At 40.7% G+C, this 16,263-nt stretch overlaps 1 protein-coding gene across 11 annotated transcripts in view; it reads left to right on the forward strand.

Annotated features, from left to right (window-relative positions):
• The window catches only part of ADAMTSL3 (ADAMTS like 3), a 402,196-nt gene that overhangs the window by 354,283 nt on the left and 31,650 nt on the right, over window positions 1-16,263 (forward strand). For 9 of the 11 annotated variants that reach the window (XM_007990199.3, XM_007990200.3, XM_037987797.2 and 6 more), the window contains one exon: window positions 779-907. In XM_007990199.3, coding sequence (XP_007988390.3) covers window positions 779-907 — 129 coding nt within the window. Of the gene's footprint in view, window positions 1-778; window positions 908-2,081; window positions 2,676-12,229; window positions 12,602-16,263 lie in introns of those variants that run through there. The other 2 variants (XM_037987802.2, XM_073013092.1) reach the window with 2 other exon arrangements.

Here is a 16,263-nt window from a genome sequence, read left to right on the forward strand (position 1 = left end):
GCATCCACATGTCAGCCTGGCTGTGGCACCATATTCAGAAAAACTTTGTAAGGATTAGGTACCACATTTATTCTGCAAATGCCTGTGTACGTCTCCTTCTGCACCATTACACTTTGTGCTTATCGAAAGAGGAGATACTTCTCATCTTGTACCCAGGTATTTCTCATCTTGTACCCAGGTGCAGACCACAGAGTGGACACTTGGTAAATGTTTACATTGGAAAAAACCTCTTATTACGCTGGGCCCAATGAAGGACAACAGAATGGATCAGGACCTTCTGTCCTGTCTTCATCAACCCCCTCCCCCAGTATCTCACATCCCTCCTTCCAGAAAAAGAGTCAGGTGGTCCCAAGCCCCAGTGTGTTTTGTCCCTGCATTAACTCATTCATGGCTGCACTGCAGAGACATCATTCCTGCTCTGTCTGTCTTCTTTGCTGCTTCTGATCTTCTGAATTCCTTCTTTTTCAAATTATCAAAGAGGAATTTATCCTCAATTTTAGTTATAAAACCAAAATATCCTCATAGTCTACATATTGTTTTTGCAATATACCTTTGAATTCATCCAACCCTCTATCCATTCATCCATCTGTCCATATGTCCACTGAGCACCTCCAGGTATGTATGTGCACATCCCCATGGTGCACCTTGAGGGATACAGAGAGAACCAGGACTCCACTCCTGCCCTCAAAGGGCTCAACAAAGCTTACCAAATGCAACATGTTTTACCAAAGAGCAAAAGCCTGAACCTAACATAGTTTCCTGCTCCCTTTGAATTAAGAGGCACCTGTCATCTTGTCTATTGAAAGAAATATCACCAAACCAGAGCACAACCATCTGTCTGTCACGGTTGGAGGCATTGTGGAGGCAGCCCTTGGAGCAAACGTGACAATCCGATGTCCTGTAAAAGGTAAGTGTGGTCATTTCAGTGGGAGGGTGTGTGGCCATCCCAACGTGGCCAGGAGACACCAGCTGGCATTTTGGTATTTGAGACCTCAGCCTGATAGGCTTAAAAAACAGATTTCCCAGCACACTGACAGTGGATCTGACTCTCAAGAGTGAACTCATACTGGCTCATGAGACCGATGTATAAAACAGAATGCCAAGTTACTTGTTTCCAGTGTGGACTGTGACTGCCATGCACACTGGACTGTTCATATTGGCAAGACCAGAACACTCTGTCCCTGTGGGCAGAGCTACAAAAAAGGCCAACTTTTAGTCAGAGGGTTACTTGGTGAATAACATAGTCAGAGGATGAGATTTGTTGGAAATTGTAAGACATGTCCTCCAGATAGACAAAAGCTACACTTGGCAAAGCCAGATCAGGAAGCTAGAATGTCCATATCCCCTGACCTAGGCTATCTTCTGGATTGTCCCTGGGTAAGCGTCAGCAGCCTGTGCCTCAGTGGCTCTTTCTCCTATGTTTACAACTGCGGACAAACCTCCTTTCTAATGTTCACACTCTTTCTTTAATAGAATTAACACTTTCAGTCTGACCTTGCTTTAACCTAGGGCCATCCTGTCTCATTAAGCCATGGATTCTTAAGTCTTAATCTGGGCCCATGCATCTCTGAACTGCCGATAAATATTATATGCTGCATATATGTACATTTTACAGGGACCAGGAGAGGTAGGAATGAGGGGGTTGTATGAATAGGTTTTTATTGCTTCCTTAGAGAAACTTATGAACTCCTCCAAATTGAGATATATTCTTTTGGATGACTTTGTGTATGCCTTTCAATGCAGAGTAAATCTGCGTTGACTTAACTCTCTGGACAACTGTATTTCCCTAGCTTCCAAGTTCTAAGTAGATACCTGTAGTTGCAGCCACTTAAGATGAGTCTTGCCTAGGCTGTGACCCTGATTGCCTAGGGTGACAGAGGAGCTGCTGCTGCTCTTAGAAATGCAGTGAGGGCGCATGTAATGAGGGATTCGAGGACACACTCATCCAGCTTTCAGGCTCTCCCTCCACTGTCATGATCAGTTACTTGCCATGTTTCCAAAGCTACACCTTTGGCTCTACAAACAGTGGAAATTTGCTAACCCCCAAGATATTATTTTTCACCCCTTGGAAATCCCTGCAGTGTTTGGCCTATGCAGACTTTTGAAAAATTGCTCCAGTCTCCCAACTGACTCCACCCACAAATATGTGAGTTTTCTGGCAAAATACACCCACCATTACAGAAAGGGCCGGCATTCTCTGGCCATAGCAAGGAGAAAAGCAGAACGGAACGCTGCAGATGCCAAGCCACAGATGTCTAAAGTTTCTACAGCCCTACACCTGCAGAGGATTCTGAAAAATAGATCTGACTTCTATTAAGAGAAACCTCAACTTTCAACATGACTTCTAAATTTTTCACTTCCACAATACTTGAAAATCAGGCTTTCAGGGAGATGAGCCATTAAAAGGATTGGAGTGCATTATTTGCTATCGGATGTCAGAGGCTGGATTAGGTGGAAACTGCAAGTAAAGCCTCCAGCAAAGACCATTAAACTCATCTCGTTTTATTCTCATCCAGGCCCAGTCAGACATGGGCTGTCTCTGACCCTCCCTAGCCCCACTGTCCTCCTGGGTCGACAGCAACTGCTGCCTAGATGGAACTCGGCACTGGGAGTACTCATCTCCCTCCTCCTTCCCTCACCTTTCAGCTCTTGCTAGGAATTGTCCCATTTGGCCTTTCTTTACCTGGCAGTCTTCCCCCATGGACTCAGACCCCAGAACTCCTGATGAGTTCTTTCCTTTTAAAAATAAACCTGCCTCCAAATGCACCACAATCATGTTGAGTTATTTGCCATTTTAAACAAACCTGTAGTGAACTTACAGTGTTTTCTTATGGGCAGAAGCCATACCTAATGGAGTTTTCTAGGGAAATTCATCTTTTTTAAGACAGATGGTGAAGTTGATGAAGGGTCAGAAAACTCGAGTTTTACAGACAGTCTTGTCACTAGCTAGTATATAACCATAGGTGAGTCATACATCTTTCTTCCCTCATCTCTAAAGCAGGGAATATATTATATTAATAGAAGAAGGGACTGTGGTTATCATCCAATTCCATTTTTCATCTTATAGATGAATACATTAAAACATAATTTACAAAACTGAACTCTGCCTTACAAATTACATTTTTATACTGTAAATTGGGATTTCTGTAAATCAGTGGCATATATAATTTTTTTAAGTTGCTTTAGAATATTTCCCACTAATTATAATGAACTTATTTTTATAGACCACATAACACATATTGATAGCTTCTAGAGAAGTTCATGTTTTTTATAGCCAAACATGTTTCGTCAACCCATGTGGTATAGATGTCAATAGGGATTATCTCTAGTCACTCTTAGAGATATTTCTAATAACTATGTTAAATAACAGAACCTAAAAGTCCGCATATTTGCTTATTTCTAAAGGTTAAAACTTCTAACTTGAGAGAGTTATTTGCCTTACTCTTTAATAAAAAGTTTTTTTCTGTCCATTTGGGTGGGGGTAATTTAAAGCGCACCTTTTTTGCCACCTTCTGGTAAGAAAGAAAAGTTCGTCTGGGGAAAATGACCAGTAAATATCGTTGCTGCATGTTTTTTCTTTGTTTTTTTTTTGTTTGTTTGTTTTTTGTTTTTTTTCACGTTAATACATAGTAAGAACATTACTTATCCTGTAATTTTCTGTTGTGTATTATGTGTTGTTTATCTTATTCCTTAAGCTCATCAGAGATGCACCTGATGTGAGTCCCTTCTCTAAAGTGTTTTGTTGTGTGTCACACTCCTCTTTAGTCTCTAAGGAACTCTGTTGGCCACAGATGGGAATGGGTTTGACCTACATGGTGATTCCCAAATGAAGGGCACTGGCAAAGCCATCAATGGCCGAGCCCCAAGCGTAGAAAATTTCTTAAACACAAGGTGCACTGGACAACTGCTTCTTAGAGCAAACTCAAACTGCCTGGAAAGATTAGAGATGCTTCTAAACTAAAACTAAGCTAAAGAATAAAAACACCTTTGAATGCTATTAGAGGACACTGGTGTACATCTCCTTTAGGAGGAAAAATTATACAACTGTGGATGGCACCTGACATCTCACCAGGCAGCTGGGTACATGTAGGTTATACAAAAGACTCAGTAACAATAAATGCAGAAGCAAATAAATAAAGTTTAACACATTCCCAAATGAATCCAGTCATGTGGATGACTAAAGGAGAGTTTTTCCCAGGAATGCAAATATTTTTTGACACTTAAAAAATATCTACTTTAAACAGAGCATCACAGGTTGAATCCTCTTTGGAAGGAGGGGTTTTTTGTTTCTGTGTTTTTTTTTTTTTTTTTTTTTTTTCCCAGAGTCTCACTCTGTTGCCCAGGTTGGAGGGAGGGCAGTGATGTGATCTCGGCTCACTGCAATCTCTGCCTCTCAGGTTCAAGCAATTCTCCTATCTCAGCCTCCCAAATAGCTAGGATTACAGATGCAAGCCACCATGCCTGGCTATTTTTTTTTTTTTTTTTTTTTTGTATTTTTAGTAGAGACGGAGTTTCACCATGTTGCCCAGGCTGGTCTCAAACTTCTGACCTCAAGTAATCCACCCACCTCAACCTCCCAAACTGTTGGGATTCTGGGCGTGAGCCATGGCGTCCGGCCCTGGAAGGAGTTTTTGTGTAGTATATTTATTAGTTGTCAACATATGTGGAAGGGAGGAAGCAAGCAGGATTAGACAGAGGGCAAAGGAGGACTGTGATGCAGGCCCACAAAGCGTTGCCAAGCCCCCTTGAAACATATGTGACTCATTAGAGTTGCCCCAGGCTGACCTACAGTGGCCAGGCCTTCATGCCCCTGCCTCCTGCAGTCACTGGTTGTGGGCCTCTCTGGAAGGGGCATATGTGCTCTTGGGTGGGTGGAGACAGATTGTGAAGGGACTAACAACCAGAGGCTACCAGAAGCAGGGACACCAAGTTCCTCCTTGAAGGTTGATTTGGGTGAAGCATCTCCATCTCTACCACAGAGATTTAAGGTGATAAAATTTAGGATCATCTTAACAGATGTAGACAAAGCATCTGATAAACTTCAACACAAAAATGACGTGAAAACCTCTTGGCAAACCAGTAATAGAAGGGATAATCCCTACCTTGACTTGCCTGTCAGAAACCTATTGTAAGCATCATACTCACTTTAATGGGGAGACTCAAACAGTCCCATTAAAATCAGAAAAAAACATGCAATGCCCTTTATCACTACATCTGTTCAACACTGCGTTAGCACTAGCCAGTGCAATAAGATAAAATAACTAGAAAAATTAGAACTAGAAAATTAGAAACCAAGAGAAGACTAGAAATATAATAAAATATAATAGAAGACTAGAAATGTAATAAAAACTAGAAAATAACTAGAAAAATTTCTTCTTCTTTGTAGATAATATAATTATCCTCATTTAAAAGCAAAGAAAATATAAAAAGTTTTGGATCTCTATATTCAGAATAATTTCAATTTAAAAAAAGCAATCCTGTGGGATTGCTAGAACTTAACAATCTGATCCTATAATTAATACGAAAGTGCATGTGGCTGAGAATAGCCCAAACAATTTTTAGGAATAACAAGGTGGCTGAGATTTGCTCTGTCAAATATAAAGACTTAGCATAAAGCTTGAGGGCTTACAGCAATGTAAAAGGGATAGACAAATAAATGGAATAGAATGTGGAGCCCACAGCAGATTCAAGTATACAGTATATGGAAACTAGAATTTAATAGCAGAAGAATTAAAAACCAATAAAGGACAGACTATGAATTTAATAGCAGTAGAATTAAAAACCAATAAAGGACAGACTGTTAAGTAAATTGTTATAGGATAATTGTTTATAAATATAAAAAATCTCAACCAAAAATAAATTCTGATGTAAATGCCTAAAATATGAACATATTTTAAAAAATCATAAAATATAAGAGATATCTTTATGACTTTGGAATGGAAAAGATACAAAAAATACAAGTCATAAAGTAAAACATCTATTATATAGTGTTGATGAGGTTACACAACTGTGTGAATATATTAGAACTACAGAATTATACTTTTAAAGGGTAAAATTTTTGGTATATGAATTATATTTCAATAAGCTGTTATAAAAAACATTGACACATTTTGCTGTTAAGATAAAAGTTTTGATCCTTGAAAGACATGTAAATTTAAGAGTCAAGCCACATTTCTGGCAGAAAATATTTGTTATATAGTACCAGAATATAGAAATAGCTTCTCTAAATCAATACAAATAACAAACCACTCAATATAAAAATGAGCAGGCCAGGCGCAGTGGCTCATGCCTGTAATCTCAGTACTTTGGGAGGCCCAGGCAGGTGGATCACGAGGTCAGGAAATTGAGACCATCGTGGCTAACATGGCGAAATCCCGTCTCTACTAAAAATACAAAAAATTAGCTGGGCGTGGTGGCGAGCACCTGTAGTCCCAGCTACTTGGGAGGCTGAGGCAGGAGAATGCCGTGAACGCAGGAGGTGGAGGCTGCAGTAAGCTGAGATCGCACCACTGCACTCCAGCCTGGGCAACAGAGGGAGACTCCGTCTTAAAAAAAAAAAAAAAAAAAAAAAAAAAAAACTGTCTGAAGCAAATATAGCAACTATTAATGTCCATTAATTTTGGAGAATGGACTTTTTTTTTGACACGTGGTTATCAGTTATATTGTTTTGTTGTTGTTGTTGTTGTTCACCTCCTAGCCCTGTTTCCTGTAAGACCTCGGACCCATCACATAGTTTCCTTGCTCCTTAGTTTTCTGTTATAAAATGAGGAATTATGATGGGATGACCAGGAAGACTGTTTCCAGTCCTGAAATTCTATCTTAGACCGTTGGTCCTTTGCAGGAATCTGGGATGAAATAAAACTAAATGTAGAAAAAGTGCTTGAACTAAGATATCTGGCCAGTCAGAACTTAGAACTGAGGGCCAAGAGTCCTCACCTACTATTGGGAGGGAATCTAGGGGGAAAAAAAAAAAAAAACTCTCTCAAAATATGTAGACACAATGTCCTTTACAAAGGAGTTCTTGGAGCTGCAATACCAGCCCATGAAAAATCCAGTTACTTGTATGATGACTTGAAAACTATAGTTGTAGTAAAAAGAAAGGAACTAAATAGGCTGGGCACAGTGGCTGACGCCTGTAATCCCAACCCTTTGGGAAGCCAAGGTGGGCGGATCACTTGAGGTCAGGGGTTGACCAGCCTGGCCAACATGGTAAACCCACGTCTCCACTAAAAATACAAAAATTGGCCAGGCATAGTGGCGCACGTCTGTAATCCCAGTTACTTGGGAGGCTGAGGTAAGAGAATTGCTTGAACCCAGGAGGTGGAGGTTGCAGTGAGCTGAGATAGTGCCACTGCACTCCAGCCTGGGCGACAGAGTGAGACTCCATTTCGAAAAAAGGGGAAAAAAAAAAAGAAAGGAACCAAATAATATAAGAGTCTGTAAATCAATGAAACCAGAATTCGATAAATTTGAAAAAGTCTCTTATACAAGCTAATGTTGAAGGTAAAACAAGTTCACTGGGGGAAAGTAAGTAGAAAGGGTTCTTTGAGGGGATTTGAACAGCCTTAGATGGAAATGACTCAGGTCTTGTTCATGTCCTCGTGGCCTCAGAACGCACAACTCTTTCTAGATGTCTGGATGCCAGCCACAGCCCTGTGTTTACCAGCCTTGATCAGGTCCCTTCTTGCCTCCAAAAAGGGATGAAGAATAAACAGGGAAAGATATTTTCCCTGAGATAACTAGGTAAGATCTTACTGAAATAAAATCTTGAGAATTAAATATGGAAGGACCTTAGGAATCCATGAGTCCAGCCCTGTTTTGCACACAAGATCCCCAGAGAAGAGGCTTGACCAAAGTAACAGGCCTAGACAATGGCAGGGCCAAGTTCCGAACCCAGTTACTGCCTCTGAAGCTAGTGCCCTTTCTGTTCTGAATGCTGCTTTTGTGTGTTTTCTTGTCTCATAAAAAGTAACACATCTCATAAAATATTTGGAAAGCATAACAAAGTATCATGTGGCAAAAAAAATTCCCATAATCCTGTCAAAGACACAACCATTATTTCTATTTTGCTATATTCCTGTAACCCTTTCTCTATATCTAAGTCATGGAATTTTCCCATGTTATTAAAAAATCATAAATATCATTTACTAGCCACACCAGTGTGTCATTGTGTGAATGTAGCATAATTAAACCCTTTTCTTGTTTTTGGAAACTTAAACTATTTGTGCTTCTTTATAGTTCCATACAGCAGTGTAAGAAACCTTATGCATATAACTTTTTGTGTCATTTGGATTATTTTTTTAAAAAAGAGTAACAGGAATGGAATTGTTGGGTCACAGGACATTCAACATTTTTGTAACTACATAGAGCATTAAAATTAAAATGTCTAGAACTCAAAATACATTATCCCCAAATTGCCAGCTAGAAAGTCTGAATCTACTAGTGGGGTAGTTTTAAACCTTACCTGTCCCATCATTGTTTTGCTGCTCATTGATAGGAGAGAATGAGAAAAGGTAGGTAGAAGTTACAGTTTCCTATTTAATCCCACACAGTGCATGCACAAACAGATGATGGCAAGTGTGCATCTCACTGGGTCAAAGCAGAGCACTTGGTGTATGTATGCACATACACAAGAGGTATGTGCAGGCAAGGAGGCCCTTTCATATCTATGGGAGGATGGTCAGTTTCAGAAGAAACATATCACATAAACTTAAAAGGTTTTTCTTAATCAGGGGATTTTTTTAAGGGATAAAATGCTGTGGAATATACCTAAGAATTTTATTGATGTCTAGGCAAATTACTAACTTTCTTTACTGGGTTTAACAATTACCCTTTCAGGGGAGGATCTTGAGAAAATATTTGTGGTACAGCAGGATTATGTGGTTAAATTCCTAAACATGGTCTCATTGCTCTGACAATTATTTTCCCCTATAAACTGCTAGTTTATATTATATAGGGTGGAATTTAATGGTAGTGATTCTCATACGTCTTTAAGTAATAAATCCCTTTGGCCAAAAAAAAAAAAAAAAGAACTCTCTCTCCAGAAATATGTATTTACCCACCGATTTTTGCATATACTTTTCAGAAGACTTAAAAAGAAATCTAAGATTATCTGCTTGCTCTTGTTTTATGAACTGGACATTTTGGTGCTTTTGACTATATTCTAAATTAAAATGAATTTATTTTCCCTGATCTGTGGTTTTTGAAATATATCCTCTCTTCTATGCTGTTATCTCTTTTAAAAACTCATGCAATCTTTGAAATAGCTAAAATTGTCATCTTAAAATGTATATTTAAAATGTCTTTCCCTACTCAAAAAGGCTCCCCCTTCCCCTTTTTTCCTACCTCTGTCTATGGTACAGAAATCTTCCCACTATCCTCCTGTCAACCTTATATTCAGTCAAACAGCCAATCATGGTTGGAAATTCCATCCATCTTTTCTTCCCTTCAACGAGCATTCACTAAGCATTTACTAAGCCCAATCTAGTTCCTTAGCATGCAGAGATGAATACAATCTGGTTTCTGCAGCTATATAGACAAAGGAATTATGATATGATGTCATAAATGCAAAAATAGAAGTGTTCATAAAGTGTATCAGACACATTAAAGAGAGACTAATTAAGGCTTCTAACTAAGGAGTCAGAAAAGGTTTATAAAAAAGATGAATTGCAACCAGCCCACTTGTAATGAAAAGGAAGGGCATTTTAATCAAAACAGCATATATGCAAAAGCATAGAAACATGAAAGCACCCTGCTTACTTGCAACATCACAAGCAGATCTGTGTGACTTAAAGTAGAGGATGTGAAGGGGAGTGGGAAGAGGTGGGTTTGGAAGTGTAAGTGTGGACCAGAATGTGAAGGACTTTAATGTCATGCTGAAACTGATGGACTTCATTTTATTAGCAGAGAGGAGACAAGAAACGTTTTAAGCAGGGTAATGGTGTGAACCAATCTGTATTTCAATATGGATGAAAAATTAGAGGAGAAAGAAGCTGCAGAAAGCCATAAATTGAATGCAACTAGATTGCATCAATGGTCATTGATTGGATTATTGGACCCCAAAAAGCCTGCCAGCCACTCAAGATATTAAACTGACATTGCATGTATCTGATTTATCCAGGAGTGAGCAGACATATCTGGCATTTAGCAATCGATGTGTCATTAATTGAGGGTATGGGACACAGGTGTCCTGAGGCTAGGGTGTTGGCAAGTAGTCATGCATGAAGGGCAGCCATATTGCAAAGAGCTGAGGAGTATGTGCTAATAGGCAGCATGTCAGTAAATAACATGTTGGAAAACATCAAAGCTCATCATCAAAAATAATAACTTGTGTTGGCTTCAACAGCATACAAAGTGGATATTATCTTTGTTTTGCAGATAAGGAAGCAGACTCAGATACACACAGTTACTTGTCTTTGTTTGTATATCTAATGAGTGTGTATGCCAAGATTTAAACCCAATTCTGTGTGACTCCAAAGGAGCTAGACAGAGAATGAAACTCTGTGTTTGAGACAGCAGAATAGGCACCATGCAGGAGGTCTGACCAGAGGGAAAACTGTCAAAGCGAGGCATAAGGCAGAACCTAGGAAGTGCTGCAGCCTGGTGATGGGGTGTCATCGGCTTAGGGGTGGGCAACAGGCTCAACCTCCAGGGCCCACCCTCACCTGGAGGACTGCCCCATGGTATGAGATCTAGGGAGAGTACACTGGGAGCCTGGCCTCTTGCAGGCCACAAGATGCCAGCCAGTATCAGGCCAAAGGTCAGCCCATTGTGCTCAGCCAGGCACATGATGGAAGCCTCACCACCTTGACACATTTTACCATCACTGCAGCAGTGGGAAAGAATGTGGCAAATTATGCACTGTCTGGTAGTGACTATGGACTCCCTCACCTCACCCTTAATATTCTTGCCCTGACTCTCTTTGGACTTGTATTTGGATTATTGATTTAGCAGATTTAAAAGACTCCTTTATAAAACAATGATCTGCTCTTTAAAGATTCACTGAAGCTCTATTTTGAGTGCTTCTTGAAAAAAATGATTTTCTTTGCATCTTTTATCAATTTCTCATGTGGTGAAAACATGGGTCTGTATACAATCAAGAAGTAGAAAGAAATCTAGAATAAGGTAGCTGGATATACAATATGAAAAAACAGGAGGGGCTCTTCAAACACCTATCAAATTTCAGACTTCTTGCAAAAAACCTTGTGCTTGGGCTTGTGGGTCTGCATGTCTTGAGTGACACCATGTCTTGAAGCATTCACGTACAGCCTTGGCGGTCCAGTCCTATTGTTACAACACTGCTTTCATCCCCAACATCTATACCCCACCCCTGTCTTCAGTGCCCCAGTACATTTCTCTGTCCTGAAAACTCCACAGACACTCAGCCCCGTGTTAGTATTTACCCTATCACATAGTAACAACAGACTGACCCATAGGCCCCATGTACTGTCATCATGTAGTTCCACATTGTGTGCCCACCCATTCCCTGTCCTCCAAACAACCACGCACCTTTCTTCCGTGCAGTGGCATGATCATAGCTCACTGTAGCCTCAAACTCCTGTGCTCAAGCGATCCTCCTGCCTTAGCCCCTTGAGACTACAGCCATGTACCACCACACCTGACTTAATTTTTTTTTCTTGTAGAGACAGAGGTCTCACTGTGCTGCCAAGGCTGGTTTAGAACTCCTGGCCTCAAGCAACCCTCCTACCTCAGCCTCCCAAAGTGCTGAGATTACAGGTGGGAGCCACAGTGCCTGGCTTGCCATTGTTTCTTGGTTACCATATTTCTGATATTAAGACTCGTTTAGCTCCCCTGAGTTTTTAACATTAATAAAATGGTCCTGGCTTGGTCCTGTTGAGCCTGTGAGATGGTGCACTAAACACCTACACAATCCACAGGGCAGGAGCCTTGTATCCTCCTCTGCTCTTGGACTGAAGCCCTTTCCTCAGTGATCTTTTGAAGTCCAGACTTCTAAAGAAATGAGTTGCTTCAATTCCATGCGTCTCTGAGTGGTGCCTCCTGGCTGGCCTGTGTTCCCTTGGCTCCTCATATTGGCGTCAGGGCAGGAGCCAGAGTGGCTAGTCTGGAGTTTCCCAAACCTGCATGAGATTTGATAGCAGTTGGGAGGCTTTTCATACCAAGCAGTAAAAGTGAAGGGTTTTGAATGCCCTATACCACTCAAATCTACTTATACTAGAAGAAATGCCTTTGCTTGCTCTCTGCCCTCCAGGACTCTCTGCTTTTGGCTGTGTGTGCTGAGACCCCCAGGCAGCAGCAGAGAGCACAGGACAACTGTGCAGCATGGAACAGCATCCATTATAAAACACGGAACCGTCAGAAGCCCCTGAATGACCCACTACTTCATTCCGGCTACTATGACCTAACTATGCCTTCACAGCAAGACAGAGAGGCCCACAGCACCCATACAGGGTGGGGACTGAGAGAAAGGGAATTTTGTTGGAATTCAACCCCCAGAAATAAGAAAGCATGCAAGCTTCTGCGTACAGTCAGAAAACCATGCAGGACCTTGTTAATGGAAGAAAAACACTCCTTTATGGGAAGAGCCCCATAGGACCTGTGTAGAATTTTGGAATCTCTAGTAACATCCCAACTTACTTAACCCTGTTTTTTTTCTTTTCATTCATTTATTTTCCCTAGTTATTAATTCAATACCCAGTTATTCATTTTGATGACTGATGCATACTACAGTCAGGTCATTTTATTATTATGGTTAATGTCAGGCCTGTACACCGCAACATCTCCCCAGCCCTGCCCTGAGTGATTCTGATTTAATTCATCGGTAGTATGTCCTGAGAACCAAGGATTTTTAAAGCTTCCCCAGAAGATTCTAATGTGCAGCCAAGGTTAAGAACCACTGATTTAGCCAGTAAATGGGGCCAAAGAGGTCCCCGGAAATTATCTCAAATATCCTCTCAAAATGAGAGACTCTTCCTCAGGAATTAGTGGGTAACCAGAGGTCAACTAGAACCAGGAGTAAACCAGCAGTGAACCAGGAGTGAGTAATCAGAAGTAAACTCAAACTAGGAGTGAACCAGGAGTGGGTAACTGGGAGTGAACTAGAAGTGGGAGCTAAATGGTAGAACCCAGGTCCATGCTCTGCGCTCATTCTGAAGGTAGAATCAGGCATGCCAACAATTGATGTCTCAGTGTTCAGAGGTTCACACAGGGGAAATCAGCTGTCAATGTCCAAGAGGATCAAGGAAATGATTTTGAGATGGGTCTTTAAGAATGTGGAGAAATGTTCCAGGTGGTGAAAGGGAATAGCAATTGATCTGCAGTGGACAGAACAGCACATAGAAAATAGCCTTACAGCCAGTGTGGTGTGTTTGGAGAATGGTGCAGTTCGCGGGCTGGAGGATAGCTGTTCTTAGCAGTGACTCCCCTAAATTGAAAAGGCTTTTGTGCTTTTCTCCTCCAAGAACAGGAAAAGTTATAAAGCTAGGAAAACTGACTCTTACTCCCTACCATTCCTGAGGAGAAAAGACCCCCTAGAAATAGAGTGAGAGGTGCAGCTCAGAAGAACCAAAGGCAAGAGTCAGTGGTTTGAGGAAAGAGGAAATGGAGTCCTGGGGAATCAACACAGTCTTGAGATGTCACCCCAAGGCACCAGCAGCCCACACGTAGTCCTCTGGGGTTTACTGGTGACAGCAGTGGAACCCACTTGGAGATTTTGGTGCATGATCTCCAAATAACTAATATTTTTAACTGGCTAATAGCTATTTGTTCATCTACATCCCAATGTTATATTGACAGATTACCAGAATTGCTGATTATCAGGAAGGGCCTCACGAATGTCCATGGTTCTCCCTTTTGAGCTGTTGTTTAGGAGTTCTGCCTATCCCCTTTACTGGAATCAGTAGTTTACACCACTTGCATAGCTCCAGCATGTATCACTATGCTTGATTTGCACCAACTCTTAACTTTCTTCTTCTTCAAGGAACTACTGAAAGTTTTTGGTTTTGATATAATAATTTTCACTGGCACTTTCTAGCCTGTAAATAAGACCCTGGAGGACAATATCCAGCAGTGAACCGTGTAGTGCTCATGAGATATGTCTGGTGGAGTTAGAGAACTGCCCAGGCTCACACAAAGCAGAAGCCCAGAGTACGTGAGAGATCAGGATGACCACGCCAGGAAGAGGACTTGTTGACACCCTCCTCCATGTCAGAAAAACACAGTTCAAAAACCTTTAGGGAAGGACTTTTAATGATGGAGTTGGGGATAGATACTTTGACCCAGATGATTTCTAAATCCTCAAAAATCAAATTGATTGGGGAACAGATTATGTCAACCTAAACATGAGTTTACTAGAGAAAAGAAAGTACTGAAACAGCTGTTCAAAAGAATTCTGTAAATAGTAAAAGCCATAGCCCTATATTTGGAGACAGTTCTGGATATGGCATCAATGATGGATAGTCCATTGTATCCAAAAAGCATACATAACATATTTTTCAAAAAGAACAAAAGGGTATGCAGTTAACTCAGAAGAGGAATGTTCCTTACAAAATTTACTATGCTGCCCAGATTGGCCCTGCAGTTAAGAAGAGTGCATTATTCATTATTCTAGCAGTTTTGAGATACTTTCTCTGACATTGAACCCTTGAACTCCTATTTATTTCTTTCATTTATTAGTGATGACTCCTTTTGTCTAACCTGTGTTTGATTTGTCTTTTATAAATTGGCAACATCATTTCTTCATGATCCCCGGAGGTAACTGATGGTAGCTTAAGTCTTCATTTGTCATATATGAAAAAGTAATGCAGAATTCTGAGTGAGTTTTGAGTAGCTGGAAGAAACAAACAGATGAGCAAAAACATTTAGATGTAATATATATTTATTTAAAAATCCAGCATTTCAGGGCAGTCTGAATAGGTCAGAGATTTTACAGTGTGAAATATTTCATGGGCCTTTCAAGGATGAAGGAAATTTGTTTTTAAACACTGACTAGTTTAAAGACACCCCCGAGGTGCAAACTTTCTGCAACACATGTTTCACAGCCCCTCCGGCTCTGAACTTTTTTCACAACATTTGTCTTCCAAAACAATTTCAGCATTGTGGAAACAGAATGTTGAATATTTCAGAGCTGCAAGTCTTGGGGGAAATAGCCTGTCTTTAAGGTTAGATAAATAAGTTTAAACTATTTCTGACATTTTATAGCTGTTGCAACAGAGCAAATGTGTTATTTTGAAAGACCATAAATAACAGTGGTACGAAGAAATCTGCCTGAATTTCCTCTGGCCTGTTCAGTTAGGTGAAAATGTTTACACGTGTAACGATGCTTCTAGGTGCTGAATAGGCCTGTGGGGTAGGAGAGGGAGTTGGAGTTCACTCTGGGACTTACAGTGTTTGAGGCGCCTGTGGGACATGATGTGCCAGTGGGAGACATCCAGGAGTCTTGAATTCAAGGGAGAGATTAAGATTGGATAGGTAGATGTGGGAGTTTTCAGCATAGGAATTATCATTATATTTCCCAAAGTAGATGAAATGGCCCCTGGGACAGTGCGTAGTGAGAAGGACTTGGTCCTGCACTCTGGTGTGGTCCCATGCTCTTCATTTCAAACTTCCCATTTCTGACATTTTCTTTTGGAATGTAACTTTGTCAGTTTGTTCTGAGAAACTTGTGCTGGCATGGTTGTTTGGCCATCTTGGTTATTTTCATACCTTAGTTTTTAGTCTAGACTCCCATGGTTACAGGGAACAGAGAACCACCTCGAACTGGCTTAAGAAAAAATGGAGAAACTATTGGCTAATAAAACTGAAAAGTCCTGGAGTGTAGACAATCTGGACACAATTTTAGACACATCTGGATTCAGGAATTTAAATGATTTAATCAAGGATCCACCCCTTAGCCAGGCACAATGGTGCATACCTATAGTTCTAGCTATTCAGGAGGCTGAGATGGGAGGATCCCTTGAGCCCGGAAGTTTGAGGCTTCCGTATGCTATGATCAAGTCTGTGAATAGCCACTGCACTCCAGCCCAGTGAGACCCCATCACTAAAAAAAATAAAAATCCATCTCTCTCTGGCTCTGTTTCTTTTCTGTGTTTTGAGGTGGTTGGTGGGCAAGGGTTGAGGGAAGACCATGTATGTTAGCAGATGATAGACATCATAAGCAGTTTATTTTTTGTTCTAAGTGAGATGGAAGCCATTAGAGGATTCTAAGCAAAGGAATGTCATGATCTGAGCTACCTTTTAGAAGAAACACTATGGCTACTGTGTTGAAAATAGACTGTAAAAAATCAG

The sequence above is a fragment of the Chlorocebus sabaeus genome, chromosome 29 (assembly GCF_047675955.1).
Source record: "Chlorocebus sabaeus isolate Y175 chromosome 29, mChlSab1.0.hap1, whole genome shotgun sequence".
In the NCBI taxonomy this organism is placed as follows: domain Eukaryota; kingdom Metazoa; phylum Chordata; class Mammalia; order Primates; family Cercopithecidae; genus Chlorocebus; species Chlorocebus sabaeus.